This window comes from Salmo salar, chromosome 01 (genome assembly GCF_965601325.2).
Source record: "Salmo salar chromosome 01, fSalSal1, whole genome shotgun sequence".
Classification (NCBI taxonomy): Eukaryota; Metazoa; Chordata; class Actinopteri; order Salmoniformes; family Salmonidae; genus Salmo; species Salmo salar.
In genome coordinates this window covers 97,032,236-97,048,427 of record NC_138291.1, presented here as the reverse complement: position 1 = coordinate 97,048,427, position 16,192 = coordinate 97,032,236, and the positions used below count along the sequence as shown (strand labels likewise).

At 41.6% G+C, this 16,192-nt stretch overlaps 2 protein-coding genes and 1 pseudogene across 3 annotated transcripts; 2 read left to right on the top strand and 1 right to left on the bottom strand.

Annotated features, from left to right (window-relative positions):
* LOC106610625 (unhealthy ribosome biogenesis protein 2 homolog) overlaps window positions 1–4,419 on the bottom strand; it is a 41,806-nt pseudogene extending 37,387 nt beyond the window's left edge.
* Window positions 4,420–4,569: 150 nt separating this feature from the next.
* LOC106610721 (actin, alpha skeletal muscle 2) lies at window positions 4,570–7,835 on the top strand. Its single transcript, XM_014210238.3, has 7 exons — window positions 4,570–4,716; window positions 5,785–5,921; window positions 6,079–6,403; window positions 6,532–6,693; window positions 6,844–7,035; window positions 7,134–7,315; window positions 7,475–7,835. Exons 2-7 carry the CDS (start codon window positions 5,793–5,795, stop codon window positions 7,616–7,618), a joined length of 1,134 nt encoding a protein of 377 aa, XP_014065713.1. The 5' UTR covers window positions 4,570–4,716; window positions 5,785–5,792; the 3' UTR covers window positions 7,619–7,835.
* Window positions 7,836–8,096: 261 nt separating this feature from the next.
* On the top strand, window positions 8,097–15,589 carry ccsapb (centriole, cilia and spindle-associated protein b). Of its 2 annotated transcripts, XM_014210246.3 has the most exons (4): window positions 8,097–8,807; window positions 9,474–9,830; window positions 10,183–10,457; window positions 10,687–15,589. In XM_014210246.3, the coding sequence occupies exons 1-4, from the start codon at window positions 8,735–8,737 to the stop codon at window positions 10,855–10,857; spliced, it is 876 nt and encodes a 291-aa protein (XP_014065721.1). In that variant the 5' UTR covers window positions 8,097–8,734; the 3' UTR covers window positions 10,858–15,589. The 2 variants fall into 2 exon arrangements, with proteins under 2 accessions (XP_014065721.1, XP_014065730.1); XM_014210255.3 differs by lacking the exon at window positions 8,097–8,807 and having other exon boundaries at window positions 8,847–9,830.
* The last annotated feature ends 603 nt before the right edge of the window (window positions 15,590–16,192 follow it).

The window sequence follows — 16,192 nt, the reverse complement described above, 5'->3', positions numbered from 1 at the left end:
AGTTCTGAAAATGATGTGCATATCCATGAAAATATTCTGCTATTCAAAGGTGCTTTTGGGTCTTTGCTACCAGTTTGGGCAACATGTCTGAACAATCTAACATTCAGTAGGTAACATTTTATTCAAATCTATGTATTGCCCTAGCTAACACACCTGACTCCAATAATCAACTAATCATGATATTCAGTTTAGAATGTAATTAATTTAATCAGCTGTGTTTTGCTAAGGATGGGGTAAAAAAGTGTGACACCACTCCGGCCCCCCGAGGACTGGAGTTGCCCGTCCCTACATCACTTTTACTCATATCTACAGATGACCCTACGCCTATATCACTATTGTATTCAGATGTTTTGGGGCATAAGTCCTATATAAATTTTCTCTACAGAAGGCTCTTGGGTAAAATCAGTATGTTGTAATAATGTTATCAAATATTATATTTTGATGATTTTGTGCTCTAAATTATTAGGCATCTGTGAAAAATAAAATCTAATTGGTATTCTCTGAATACTTTTTCAAAGTAACCCCCACTAATAGCCCTACTAATACAGCAAATGCAGTACTGACATTACATGACAGGTTTATATCATACTCAGTCGTCACATATTCTCTAAAAATATTTCCTCATACCAAAAGAGGGTGCTATTACCCTATTGATTTTTTTCTCTCCAATCCGTGTGTGTAAAGTGTGTTTAAAAAAGTTAGAATTTTACCTGAACTACACTGAACAAAAATATAAACGCAATATGTAACGTATTGGTCCCATGATTCATGAGCTCAAATGAAAAATTCCCAGAAATGTTCCATATGCACACAAATTGTATTTTTCTCAATTTTTTGGCACAAATTTGTTTACATCCTAATTGGTGAGCATTTCTCCTTTGCCAAGATAATCCATCCACCTGACAGGTGTGGCATATCAAGAAGCTGATTAAACAGTGTGATCATTACACAGGTGCACCTTGTGCTGGGGACAATAAAAGGCCATATGCAGTTTTGTCACACAAGACAATGCTACAGATGTCTCAAGTGATGCAGGAGCATGCAATTAGCCTGCTGACAACCGCAGACCTCCACATCAGAGGAGTATTTCTGTCTGCATTAAAGCTCTTTTGTGGGGAAAAGCGCATTCTGATTGGCTGGGCCTGGCTCCATAGTGGGTGGGCCTATGCCCTCCCAGGCCCCACCCATGGCTGCGCCCCTGCCCAGTCATGCAAAATCCATAGACTAGGGCCTAATTAAATTATTTAAAATTACTGATTTCCTTATATGAACTGTTACTCAGTAAGATCTTTGAAATTGTTGCATGTTGCGTTTATATTTTTGTTCAGCATAATAAAAAAAAATTCAGTTCAGACATCTGGGCTATCCAAAACAATTCCTTGGATTTTTGCCTAATCCATTCTACTCATATACCTTTGTGACCCCTTTCAATGATCAAATACACTACATGATAAAAGGTATGTGGACACCTGCTGGTCGAACATCTCATTCCAAAATTATGAGCATTAATATGGAATTGGTCCCCCTTTGCTGCTATAACAGCCTCCACTATTCTGGGAAGGCTTTCCACTAGATGTTGGAACATTGCTGCGGGGACTTGCTTCCATTCATCCACATGAGCATTAGTGAGGTCGGGCACTGAAGTTGGCCGATTACGCCTGGCTCCAATTCATCCCAAAGGTGTTCAATGGGGTTGAGGTCAGGGCTCTGTGCAGGCCAGTCAAGTTCTTCCACAATGATCTCGACAAACTATTTCTGTATGGACCTTACTTTGTGCATGGGGGCATTGTCGTGCTGAAACAGGAAAGGGCCTTCCCCAAACTGTTGTCACAAAGTTGGAAGCATAGAATCGTCTAGAATGTTATTGGATGCTATATCGTTAAGTTTTCCCTTCGCTGGAACCATGAAAAACAGCCCCAGACCATTATTCCATCTCCACCAAACTTTACAGTTGGCACAATGCTGTGGGGCAGGTAGCGTTCTCCTGGCATCCGCCAAACCCAGATTTGTCTCTCGGACTGCCAGATGGTGAAGCGTGATTTATCACTCCAGAGAATGCGTTCCACTGCTCCAGAGTCCAATGGAGGTGAGCTTTACACCACTCCAGCCGATGCTTGGCATTGCGCATGGTGATCTTAGGCTTGTGTGTTGCTACTTGGTCATGGAAACCCATTTCATGAAGCTCCCGACGAACAGTTCTTGTGCTGATGTTGCTTCCACAGGCAGCTTGGAAGTCGGTAGTGAGTGTTGCAACCGAGGACAGACGATGTGTATGCCCTACGCGCTTCAGCACTCTGCGGTCTCGTTCTGTGAGCTTGTGTGGCCTATCACTTTGCGGCTTAGCCGTTGTTGCTCCTAGACATTTCTACTTCACAATAAAAGCACTTACAGTTGACTGGGGCAGCTCTAGCAGGGCAGAAATGTGATACTGACTTGTTGGAAAGGTGGCATCCTATGACAGTGCCACATTGAAAGACACTGAGCTCTTCAGTACAGGCCTTTCTACTGCCAATGTTTGTCTATGAGGATTGTATGGCTGTATGCTCAATTGTATACACCTGTCAGCAACGGGTGTGGCTGTAATAACCAAATCCACTAATTTGAAGGGATGTCCACATACTTTTGGCCATGTAATGTAGGTCAGTTTAGAGCCCATGACGTGCAGCCTATCTATCATGAAAACAGAGGCGCCAAATTAATGTGACTAGAAGAGACCTCTGAACCTCATTAAAGCTAGAATCCTTAATTGAAACAATAAAGCAGACACCCCCGTCTCTGTTTTGGTAACAATCTGAGGGATGGGCCTGGAGAAATGTAACCACTCACAAATTCATAGACAGAGCTATGGATGCAAAGACTGGCTATCCATGACATCAACACTATAGTTTAATCATCTTTGAGGCTTTTTGTTGACATTTACATTGTTTACTAGCTGTGGGGTACACAAATCTTATATTTGGGGTTTTGATGGGGTACGGCAGTTGAACTAAGCTCATGAGGCGATTGGATTGAATCCCAGCCCTAGTCTATCCTTGCCCTATTACACTCTTATAAAAAAGGTTATAGAAAAGTTTCTATCACTGCTTCATATATGGCACCCCTAAAGGTTCTATGCAATTCAAGAAAATGGGTTAATTGGGCTTCTGTATTAAAACCTTTAGGGGTGCCATAATACATAATATACTAACAAGCAATAGAACCCTTTTTGATTTTATTTAGAACTTTTTTTCTAAGAGTGTAAGGTTCTCTAGCCCAGGCTGGAGTGGTCTTCTGAGTGGCTAAACTGGGGCATCACCTGCTGGGGCAGACAGCTGAGTGGCAGCAGCTGGGATCGCAGACCCTTTAAAACCAAACCAGCCTCAGATGTAGAGCTACTAAAAAAACACTTTATTTATTTTGTACAACACAATACATAAGATCAAGTGAATGGAAGGACTGATTTTCACAGAATTTCAATAGAAAATAATGCTCAGCAGCTATTCATTTTCATTAAACACAGCATTCTAAGGTTGGATATGAGATTCTTGGATAGCTTATTGTGTCATGTGGTCTGGCTACACTGCTAACGGATTAGACAGGGTCGTCATGAATTAACCCTGGCCTCCTGTGGTCTCTGTCAACTAATTATTTGACTGGGGTGTTGCTGTGAGCAGATGACCTGGACTATTTCTTCAAATATATATATATATATATATATATATATATATATAATATATATAATATATATATATATATATATATATTGTATAATAAATGTATTAGACCTACTGGAAATTTTTTACAACCCTAATGTTAAGTAGCCAATAAATAACCTACTATGATGCTTACCATAACATGCTTAGTTAGCATAGTATAGCTGTTATGATGTTTCAGAGAATCCGTCTGGCACTAGCCATAAATAGGTCAGGCTACAGCTGCACACTGATGGAATAATAATATCTTTATTTGGTCTTCTAACAAAATCAACATTTCAAAAAAGGATAACTTTGTATGCATGCAACTAGCAAATAGCATCATGGAAATAGTTTCATTAAACGTATGCTACTACAGGCCTGAGTCAATGGGGCATCTGTTATTGTTTGGATAACCCACTGTGGTCTAGAGCTCTAAACCGAGTAAAATCCCAAAGATCAAACTACCAAAATTACAGATCAACCCATTGTTAAAACGGCTGTGCAATTGCAATAAAATTATATGAAAGGAATTCCATTCTCAAAGGAACATTCACATTTTTGTAATCAGCCTGCGGTACTTTGACAGAACAAGAACGTAAACTACCTTCCTTCCTTGGTGTTGTCATTCCTATATGGCTATAAGGTTGCGGTCCTTGATAAGGGAAGGGCTTTCCAACCGGGATCCTGTTTGCAGTTATAGTTTGCTATGCCATGAGGGTGTCTTACAAATCACAGGCTCTCCATATACGGCTCTGGCACCGTGGCTTGGAATCAGGACAGCAGTCCCATACATGGAGAGCCCTGCTGCTCACTTTGAAACCGGGGAGCCCTGTAACCTGCCTTCGAAGTCTCCCCCTGTCACCCCGAAGAACCTAATATGGATGACGGCTGGGTAAATGTCCAATGGAACACGTAGACATTCTCAGTGGTGGGTAAGGGAAATAGGCCGAACGCGGTGAGTATATAAGGATGGAAGCGCCACTGTAGCTCGACCCAGCAGCAGCAGTTTTCCGTGTTCTGAGCTTCATTTGAGACAGACAAGGTAAGAACCTGGAATCAACCCAAACCTCAAAGACTGGATCTACTATTTATGGATTGATTTCAATGGAAATACTCTATTTTTTTAATTGTACATCTTCGGGACCAATTAATATTACACAAGATACTGATAGTGATGTCACAGGCTCTTCACCTGAAGAAATGACTAATGGAATTGTATAGGCTACAACATGGGGAAGGGTAGAACGGCGATAAAATACACATTTTCCTTTCTATCAGATTACTTGGTAAACCCTTGTTTGTAGAAGCTTAATAGACTTGGCTACCTTGATTTTGTGTTGTGAAATAAATTAGAGGAGTTTCATGGAGTTGAGAAACAATAATTGGAGAAATAATTTCACTCATAGAACAACTTATTGTTGGCCTATAACATGGGTATACAATAAGGAGAACATGTCCAGTAGGCTATTCAGCGGGCGACATCATCTAATGTTGACACAACTCAAATGACTTGTGCCAAACTCAATTCAACATAGTGTAACAACCCTGGGTTTATAAGCGCGGATATCGCCTCTCCCGCTTGAGCATGCTCTTGTGGCACAGTCGATAGCGCGCTGGACTAAAGGCTTAGAAGTTCGAGGGTTCGAGACCTGCTTCCTACTTGTTTCATTACATTGGTGTCAGAAATGATCGGACCTTGTATCCACGACAGTGCAGGTGCTTGACCGGTGAGCGCGTTCCTGTAAGATTTAGAGTCGCAAGCTAGCGAGAGAACGCGCTCTTTGAAAGGTGGGAGTAGTGTAACGACCCTGGCTTTATAAGCGCGGATATCGCCTCTCCCGCTTGAGCATGCTCTTGTGGCACAGTCGATATCGCGCTGGGCTTAGAAGGTCGAGGGATCGAGACCTGCTCCCTGCCTGTTTCATTACAATAATATCGACATATGATTATCTTAATAAGTTCTGTGTGTTAGCTATCATTTGTGGCTTGTACAATACATAATAAGTTGGACATACAGTTTCGGTGTGCATCGTGCGTTATCTTGTTCTGTGATGTGTTGCGCGTGAGCCATGCAGAAAAATTAACAAACTTTTTTACTTGTATTATTAAGAACCCAAGATGTGTGACGACGACGAGACTACTGCTCTTGTGTGCGACAACGGCTCCGGCCTTGTGAAGGCTGGCTTCGCCGGTGATGACGCACCCAGGGCTGTCTTCCCCTCCATCGTTGGTCGCCCTCGTCACCAGGTAAGATCTGCTCTCCAATGACGTTTGCAACAGGCCCATATTACGCATTTTCCCCCCAGTAAATCCTGTATTGTCCATCTATGAGTTCACACTTAATGTTTTGACTGGGATTAGGCTACGTCCCCATATAAACCAACGAGTCTCCTCTTTCCTCCAGGGTGTCATGGTCGGTATGGGTCAGAAGGACTCCTACGTAGGAGATGAAGCTCAGAGCAAGAGAGGTATCCTGACTCTGAAGTACCCCATCGAGCACGGTATCATTACTAACTGGGACGATATGGAGAAGATCTGGCACCACACCTTCTACAACGAGCTGCGTGTAGCCCCCGAGGAGCACCCCACCCTGCTCACTGAGGCCCCCCTGAACCCCAAGGCTAACCGTGAAAAGATGACCCAGATCATGTTTGAGACCTTCAACGTCCCCGCCATGTATGTTGCCATCCAGGCTGTGCTGTCCCTGTACGCCTCCGGTCGTACCACTGGTAAGGAATGCAGAGTTTACGCATCTAAATAATTCACCTAAAACAACATATCGGCTACGTGTAGCCAACCATGTCTCTTTAATATGAGTTCATTCAGATGAATATTGACGTTTTGGTTTATGTTCAAGGTATTGTGCTGGACTCCGGTGATGGTGTGACCCACAACGTGCCCATCTATGAGGGTTATGCTCTTCCCCACGCCATCATGCGTCTGGATCTGGCTGGTCGCGATCTGACTGACTACCTCATGAAGATCCTCACTGAGCGTGGCTACTCCTTCGTCACAACTGGTGAGATTTCGTTTGCCTTGTTTTACTCACCATGAGAATGCCATGCGTAATCTGTCAAATGAGAAAAGACGCACAAGACGTGCGCATTTGGCTGTGCATAATTGCAATAATTTGTTCCATTTTCTGAGCAAAAATACTTCTTCATTACAGCCGAGCGTGAGATCGTGCGTGACATCAAGGAGAAGCTGTGCTATGTGGCTCTGGACTTCGAGAACGAGATGGCCACTGCCGCTTCCTCCTCCTCCCTGGAGAAGAGCTACGAGCTTCCCGACGGTCAGGTCATCACCATCGGTAACGAGCGTTTCCGTTGCCCAGAGACCCTCTTCCAGCCTTCCTTCATTGGTACGTAATCATCGTATAACGAGTAGGGCTAATATATATGCCTGCTATGTTGGTCGAATTAAAGAGATTATGTTTCTAATACGATATGATCTGAACAGGTATGGAGTCTGCCGGTATTCACGAGACCGCCTACAACAGCATCATGAAGTGCGACATTGACATCCGTAAGGACCTGTACGCCAACAACGTGCTCTCCGGCGGTACCACCATGTACCCTGGTATTGCTGACCGTATGCAGAAGGAGATCACTGCCCTGGCCCCCAGCACCATGAAAATCAAGGTAATTATATAATCGGCAACCCAATTACAATATTCTGACATTTAAAATAACTTTTGGGAAAAATAAAATAAACATTTAGATCTTAACAATACAATCTTAATATGTCATGTTTTTAAAACATTTTATTTTTTTACTAATACTCAACTTAATTCTCTATAGATCATCGCCCCCCCTGAGCGTAAATACTCCGTCTGGATCGGTGGCTCCATCCTGGCCTCCCTGTCCACTTTCCAGGCCATGTGGATCACCAAGCAGGAATACGACGAGGCAGGCCCCAGCATTGTCCACCGCAAGTGCTTCTAAACCTATCATCATCTCCAGTGTGTGCGTTCTCTGGATCGCGAAGAGAAACAACATGTTGTTACTGGACTTTTATTTTGTAACTATGTTACCCGGGGGGAAAAATCTGCAAATGTCAACCAACATCAACAAGAACGAAACATGCCATGTTATTATTCAACATGTGAACGTGAATGTACATAAATACTAAGTTATTAAAGTCCATTATTTGGTATTTTCATACATTTCTGTTTTGTAATCATCAGCCAATGTTAGAAAATACATAACATGATCATCATGCAATGAACCAATAGGCTTGCCTACTCGTGCACATGCACAGGTAGAATGCATGACAAATTTAGGATTTTCATTCTGAATGCAATGGCACTGTGAGATAATAGGCTATTGGAAATACCAAGGTCAACGACATTAATTGTTATCAAATTTCACACATTCGGACGTTTACGCACGCAATAAAACTGCATGCAAACTGACTTGAGTGGAGTCTAAACTGACTTGCGTGGAGTCTAAGAGATTTGACTCTTGATTTGGCTTGGAGAGAGTGAAAGGTGACTCTCGGCAATTCCTTCGCTTGAATGTGCTATGCTTGCTCCTTCCGGGCCTTGTACTTTCAACTTCGCAGCAACACAGATTTGACACTAATCTCATATTCCAAGGACATATTCTTCATTTAGAATACATGGGCAAATAATTGAACACAGTTTTAGAGCAAATCTCTCACACATTTCAAACTCTTCAAAGCGCCCGCCCCATCCATCCTTTTGAAAAGACAGGTAGGCCTACCCACGATTTTGACCAAACATTGCTCTAGCTATCTAGCACACTGATTGCAGGTTACTAATCAGTTGCTCATCAGGACCATGTTATAGTAGGGCTGGAGCAAAACCCTGCGCACCAACTCTCCGGAAGTTCTGCAGACATTAATTTTAGCGACAACATTCCTGTATTGTAGGCAACATTTACCACCTATTTAAAAGTATCTGATCAGACTCATGTTATACCAAGTTACATTTGGTCTGTGCATTCTCACCCAATTGTCATATATTCGGCCACCTGTTGGGAGGAAATGGCATTGTAAATGGATCTCAACTACGGGCGGGGCTTAGACGTAGCCAGCCTATGATTACAGCACACGAAACACCATCTGTTGTGTTTTGCTTCCGTGAAATCCGAGCCAGTAAATCTATATGCTGTAAGTATAATACATTAGAATGTTCAAACCTACGATTTGCAATACATTTTCAGACATTCAATAGTTCTGTGCAGAATCAAATCGCATAGGCTAAAGCGTGCATAATCTAGTTATCTTGCACATTTTGCATTCGTTGCAGTGTAAACTACATTACCTACATTATAAAGTCGTTTGATTTTCCTACTTAGTGTATTCTGACAATAGAATATGGAGATGGATATGCTATTATCAGCTTAATCTTACAATAATAATCATGTCATACCAGTTTAATAATACATTAAATAGTGAGTGCAATGCAATAACGATTACATTACAACAAGCTTTATGGCTGATTGACTATAGCTTCAAATAAGAATTAATGATAAAAAACACACATTTCTCTACACTGAAAATATTATGGCATAAAATCTAGAAGAGTCGTTTGAAGAACGTCCTCTGTATGAAGACGTTTTTTGAGAGGGCGGGCGCGTCAACACAGCGTCACACCCCCACAGCTGTTCAGCCATTGGCGTCTTTTCTCTAGGATTCGTAGTCCCTATGTTTTGGTTTAAATGTCTGGCGCTGGATGAGTAGGCTAGGTATAGTCTGGTATTGCTCGCTACTATGTAACAGTTTTACAATGTAACAAGCGAGGAATTAATTCAAACACATTTTCTTTTTGATAAGGGTCTAACAAACGGAAATTAAGAATGGTTACAAAGAGGATCCGAACGGAGTATATGAAGAGATTCAAGGACCCGGAATGGGAAACCTACGCCAAGTGTTATGAGGAGATGATAAAGTACAGACTGACGAGAAGGCTTTTGGAACAAACTCATAATCCGTGGTTTTGGAACAGTGACAGTGACTCGGAATCCAGCAGGTCCACTCCTCAAAAGAATAAAGTTGAGCCATTGGTCCTAAAAGAAGAATCACAACGAGAACGTGAGAGAAAGATTCCACCTAAAGAACCATTGGAACAGAAGATCCCCATTTCAGAAGAATTGCAAGAAGTTGCTTATCCAGAGACCTCGCCACCCATTGGTAAACATTTTTAAGGTCAATGTTTACAGTTTTATTATTTCACGTATATATTTCAGATGTTTATGCAGATGGGAATTAGCTGTTAGCTAAATCTAGCAGCTAACAGCTACCAAAGACGCGTGTTGTTGTTGTACATGGTCCCTGCCTGGTCAAATAATGTTAAAATAAAACAAATAAATAATGAAACAATAGGACTCTCATACTGATAAGTTAACATGGAAAGATACAAAATATTTATCACAGCCTCTGTCTGTTAACTGTTTCTTCCTACAACACTTGCACATATTAAAAACTAAGGTATACAAAAAAAATTATTGAACTCATAAGTAAATCTTATCTCTTCTCTTCCTAGATGTACAGGGTGCTGTGGACAGAGGTTGTAGAGAGACAGAGGAAGTCAAGCTGGGACAAGGATTAATTGCCTCTGAGTCAGGGAAGAAGCCAGAGGCCCAAACTAAAGCCAAACAGTCCAGAAAGCCCCTCAGGGCATGGAGCCAGCTACGGAAGCCCAAAGAGACTGACAAGAAAAACAGACACCCATTTGCCCTGTATGGAGGGGGTGATAAGCCAGCTGAGATGGCTAGGAAGAAGACTCACAATGTGGGTCCAGCTGCATCAACCAAGGAGGTGATTACTCACTCAGCCAATGCAAATTCCAAAAGGTCTGTCAAGTGTTTAAGTGTAGTAGGTCAATGGGGCGGTTTCTCAGACCCAGATTAAGCCTAGTCCTGAACTAAAAAGAATGTTCAATTGAGAATCTCCGGTAACTGGCCCATAGTATTCCTTTACTTCATTTCACTAACTCTTGTGGTCCTCAGATCCACCAGTCTGCATTAACTCTTGTTGTGGTCCTCAGATCCACCAGTCTGCATTACGGGCCAAAACCAGACGGGAGGTTGAGAAGCAGGTGCAGAAAGTGGACAAGTGGAGAGTGCGGTCTGCAGAGCTGGAGAAAGTGACCATGACCAAACCTGACTTTGACCCCTGGATGACAGAGTACATGCGCTGCTTTTCTGCCAGGTGCTGATGGATATAGAGTGCAATACTTGTGATAAACATAGGATGGGGAATATGGTATTTGTTATCAAATAGAAAACATCAAGAATTATTTTGTTTCCAAAGTTTGCATTCACCATGCTTTTCTCACAGCTTTTAAAACGTTTTAATGTTCATACAGTACAGTCGTGGCCAAAAGTTTTGAGAATGACCCAAATATTAATTTTCACAGTCTGCTGCCTCAGTTTGTATGATGGCAATTTGCATATACTCCAGAATGTTATGAAGAGTGATCAGATGAATTGCAATTAATTGCAAAGTCCCTCTTTGCCATGCAAATGAACTGAATCCCCCAAAAACATTTCCACTGCATTTCAGCCCTGCCACAAAAGGACCAGCTGACATCATGTCAGTGATTCTCTCGTTAACACAGGTATGAGTGTTGACAAGGACAAGGCTGGAGATCACTCTGTCATGCTGATTGAGTTCGAATAACAGACTGGAAGCTTCAAAAGGAGGGTGGTGCTTGGAATCATTCTTCTTCCTCTGTCAACGATGGTTACCTGCAAGGAAACACGTGCAGTCATTATTGCTTTGCACAAAAAGGGCTTCACAGGCAACGATATTGCTGCCAGTAAGATTGTACCTAAATCAACTATTTATCGGATCATCAAGAACTTCAAGGAGAGTGGTTCAATTGTTGTGAAGAAGGCTTCAAGGCGCCCAAGAAAGTCCAGCAAGTGCCAGGACCATCTCCTAAAGTTGATTCAGCTGCGTGATCGGGGCACCACCAGTACAGACCTTGCTCAGGAATGGCAGCAGGCAGGTGTGAGGGCATCTGCACACACAGTGAGGCAAAGACTTTTGGAGGATGGCCTGGTGTCAAGAAGGGCAGCAAAGAAGCCACTTCTCTCCAGGAAAAACATCAGGGACAGACTGATATTCTGCAAAAGGTACAGGGATTGGACTGCTGAGGACTGGGGTAAAGTCATTTTCTCTGATGAATCCCCTTTCCAATTGTTTGGGGCATCCGGAAAAAAGCTTGTCCGGAGAAGACAAGGTGAGCGCTACCATCAGTCCTGTGTCATGCCAACAGTAAAGCATCCTGAGACCATTCATGTGTGGGGTTGCTTCTCAGCCAAGGGAGTGGGCTCACTCACAATTTTGTCTAAGAACTCAGCCATGAATAAAGAATGGTACCAACACATCCTCCGAGAGCAACTTCTCTCAACTTTCCAGGAACAGTTTGGTGACGAACAATGCCTTTTCCAGCATGATGGAGCACCTTGCCATAAGGCAAAAGTGATAACTAAGTGGCTCGGGGAACAAAGCATCAATATTTTGGGTCCATGGCCAGGAAACTCCTCAGACCTTAATCCCATTGAGAATTTGGGGTCAATCCTCAAGAGGCGGGTGGACAAACAAAAACCCACAAATTCTGACAAACTCAAAGCATTGATTATGCAAGAATGGGCTGGTATCAGTCAGGATGTGGCCCAGAAATTAATTGACAGCATGCCAGGGCGGATTGCAGAGGTCTTGAAAAACAAGGGTCAACATTGCAAATATTGACTCTGCATCAACTTCATGTAATTGTCAATAAAAGCCTTTTACACTTATGAAATGCATGTAATTATACTTCAGTATTCCATAGTAACATCTGACAAAAATATCTAAAGTCACTGAAGCAGCAAACTTTGTGAAAATTAATATTTGTGTCATTCTCAAAACTTGACTGTACACCAGTAAAACACCAGTTACTATTTTCTACATTGTAGAATAATAGTGAAGACTTCAAAACTGAAATAACACACATGGAATCATGTAGTAACCAAAAAAGTGTAAAACAAATCAAAATATATTTTATTTTTGAGATTCTTCAAAGTAGTCACCCGTTGCCTTGACAGCTTTGCACACTTGGCATTCTCTCAACCAGCTTCATGAGGTAGTTACTTGGAAGGCATTTAAATTAACAGGTGTACGTTCTTAAAAGTTCATTTGTGTAATTTCTTTCCTTCTTAATGCGTTTGAGCCAATCAGTTGTGTTGTGACTAGGTAGGGTTGCTATACAGAAGATAGCCCTATTTGGTAAAAGACCAAGTCCATATTATGTCAAGAACAGCTAAAATAAGCAAAGAGAAACGACAGTCCATCATTACTTTAAGACATGAAGGTCAGTCAATCTGGAACATTTCAAGAACTTTGAAAGTTTCTTCACGTAAAATCGCAAAAACCATCAAGCGCTCTGATGAAACTGGCTCTCACGAGGACCGCCACAGGAAAGGAAGACCCAGAATTACCTCTGTTGCAGAGGATATGTTCATTAGAGTTACCAGCCTCAGAAATTGCAGCCCAAATAAATGCTTCCCAGAGTTCAAGTAAGACATCAACATCATGTGTTCAGAGGAGAATGCGTGAATCAGGCCTTCATGGTCAAATTGCTGCAAAGAAACCACTATTAAAGGACACCAATAAGAAGAAGAGACTTGTTTCTGCCAAGAAACACGAGCAATGGACATTAGACTGGTGGAAATCTGTCCTTTGGTCTGATGAGTCCAAATTTTAGATTTTTGGTTCCAACCGCTGTGTCTTTGTGAGACACAGTGTAGGTGACTGGATGATCTCTGCATGTTTGGTTCCTACCGTGAAGAATGGAGGAGGAGGTGTGATGGTGCTTTGCTGGTGACACTGCCAGTGATTTATTTAGAATTCAAGGCACACTTAACCAGCATGGCTACCACAGCATTCTGCAGCAATACACCATCCCATGTGGTTTGGGCTTAGTGGGACTATCATTTTCAACAGGACAATGACCCAACACACCTCCAGGCTGTGTATCACTCTGTCACTCTCACCAAGAAGGAGAGTGATGGAGTGCTGCATCAGATGACCTGGCCTCCACAATGACCCGACCTCAACCCAATTGAGATGGTTTGGGATGAGTTGGACCGCAGAGTGATGGAAAAGCAGCCAACAAGTGCTCAGCATATGTGGGAACTCATTCAAGACAGTTGGAAAACATTCCAGGTGAAGCTGGTTGAAAGAATGGCTTGATGACAGCTTTGCACACTCTTGGCAAATGGTGGCTACTTTGAAGAATCTGAAATATAAAATATATTATGATTTGTAAAAAAATAATTGGGTTACTACATAATTCCATATGTGTTATTTCATAGTTTTGATGTCTTCCCTATTATTCTACAATGTAGAAAATAGTACAAATAAAGAAGAACCCATGAATGAGTAGATGTGTCCAAACTTTTGACTGGTACTGTATATTCCTTAGTCCCTACAAAGTATTGCATCCAAATCATGCATTAACTTAATTCAAGTTTCACAACGGTCATGCACAAAATCCTCTGAATGATGGAATTATTTATCTTGCAGTAACAATGTGCAGTAAATAGTCCTCCGTTTGTGAAATCCCAATATCACCGTCCAAAGTTATTTATACACAGAATGACACTAGATAGTCCTGTTCTCAGCTTATTGCACCGCCAGGCCCCAGCCCCCAGCCAAGGGTTACTCTCAGGAGACATTAGGCTTAGGCGGTATACCGGGGTATTTTGAAATACAGACAGTAGGACTTTCAACACCATCTAGCAGAGGGCACGTGCTAGGCCACTTCTTATAACTAAAAGTTAACTATCTAACGTGCCAAATAAATTATTTCCAGCTCAGGACTCCAGCTATGCATTTGGTTTGCTGACCTGCAAGATCAAGCTTATTGGTTACAACTGAAACCATCAATTCCCTCCTGTATCAAGATTACTGCTGCCTAAATGAGCTTTTTGTGTTATTTTTTAAGTTTGGAAAGAAATAGCGCTCCTTGTGTGCACTGCAAGTAATACCGTATACCCCAGTATGGTACAGGAAGCGTGTGAAGGTATGAAAATCTGGACACCGCATAGATGTCATTGATAAAATCCTCCCAAAAGTGACCTCAATTGCACATTGACCTCAGTGACAACGTTCTGTACATACTGTAGATAATGAAGGTCAAAATTTAGTTTATGTGGATGTTCTCATGGTCTAATCTATTTTTTGGGTGGTTCAGTATTATGTTATGGTCTTCTGTTATCATATATTCATTTTATTTGTCAGTATTATGTTTTAACACCACAGGTTTTATTTCCATGTAAAAGACCATAAGACAACGTTTAGAACTAATTTGGATGAAATAATGAGCAATAAATAGATGCAATAAGTTGTAAATAACTAATATTATGTTTCAAATAGCTACAACAGGGCCAATGCTTTCGATTACAGTGATCATAACCACAGGATGCATGAAATGTAATAATCTACCAGCACCAGATAACAATTGATTCACTGATATCTGTGTGAGTAAGCTGCAGTACACAAAATGTCAATGTCGATGTTGTGAAGTATAGAACAATAACAATTTACTGCAGCCATTACATTGAGGTCTTGATTTACTCAAAGCTTTGGGACATCTTCCTGTCCGTATAATGACTTGTCGGTGCTAAAGTGAATATGTTTATGTGAGGCTACATTACTTGGAATAAAGCCAGTAGGACTAGTGAGTCTAGATCACAGACAACCTGTAAGGAGGGAGCTAATGTCCAGCTCCAGCAGATTAAAAATGGCACCACTATTTTCTTTTTTTAGTGTTATTTTGTATGATCAAACTTAAATGTTTACGCTTTTACACATTTAATGGTACCGATACTGAGATCAGATTGCATTTTGATATTGTGTGCTATGCCTAAAATAATGAATAAACCACTTTTTTTACTGAATTGTTTGACTTGGAAAACATCCACCAGAAAATATTTATTACAGTAATGAGATTGAAAGGCATATTTCACCTGGATACTCATCAATTTATCAGCACAACCACAAATATGCCTCAAATTATATCTGTTGGAATGTCAATTAACAAAAATATGGACAATGCCATCCATTACTATGCTCATGTGTTACATTAAGGGGACAAGAGGGAAGGTGGGGAGAGGACATACCATCATGTAGTAGTGATGGGCATTTCCTGTACTGTCACTGGCAGTGCCTTCTCTCATGATGAATGTCATAATCTTCAAAAACTAGTAGATCGGTTCTACCCTGAGGGGGAGGGGGGAATCAGTTGATTTTCATGTCATTCATCTCAATACAATAGTGGCATTGCAGGTTGTCATTTCTGCAGTCACGTCGAGCCTGGAGAAGTGTTACATGCCTCTGGAACCATATTAACATATAGCGATCTTGCTCCATTAAACGGTCAATCTAAGCAGAGACACAATGACATTCTGGAGCCTGCCATTTCACACAGGGAACTGAAAAGTCCCGATATGCATTGGGAAAATGATCATTGAATGAAATGACTGGCGTCAATATTTGGTGCA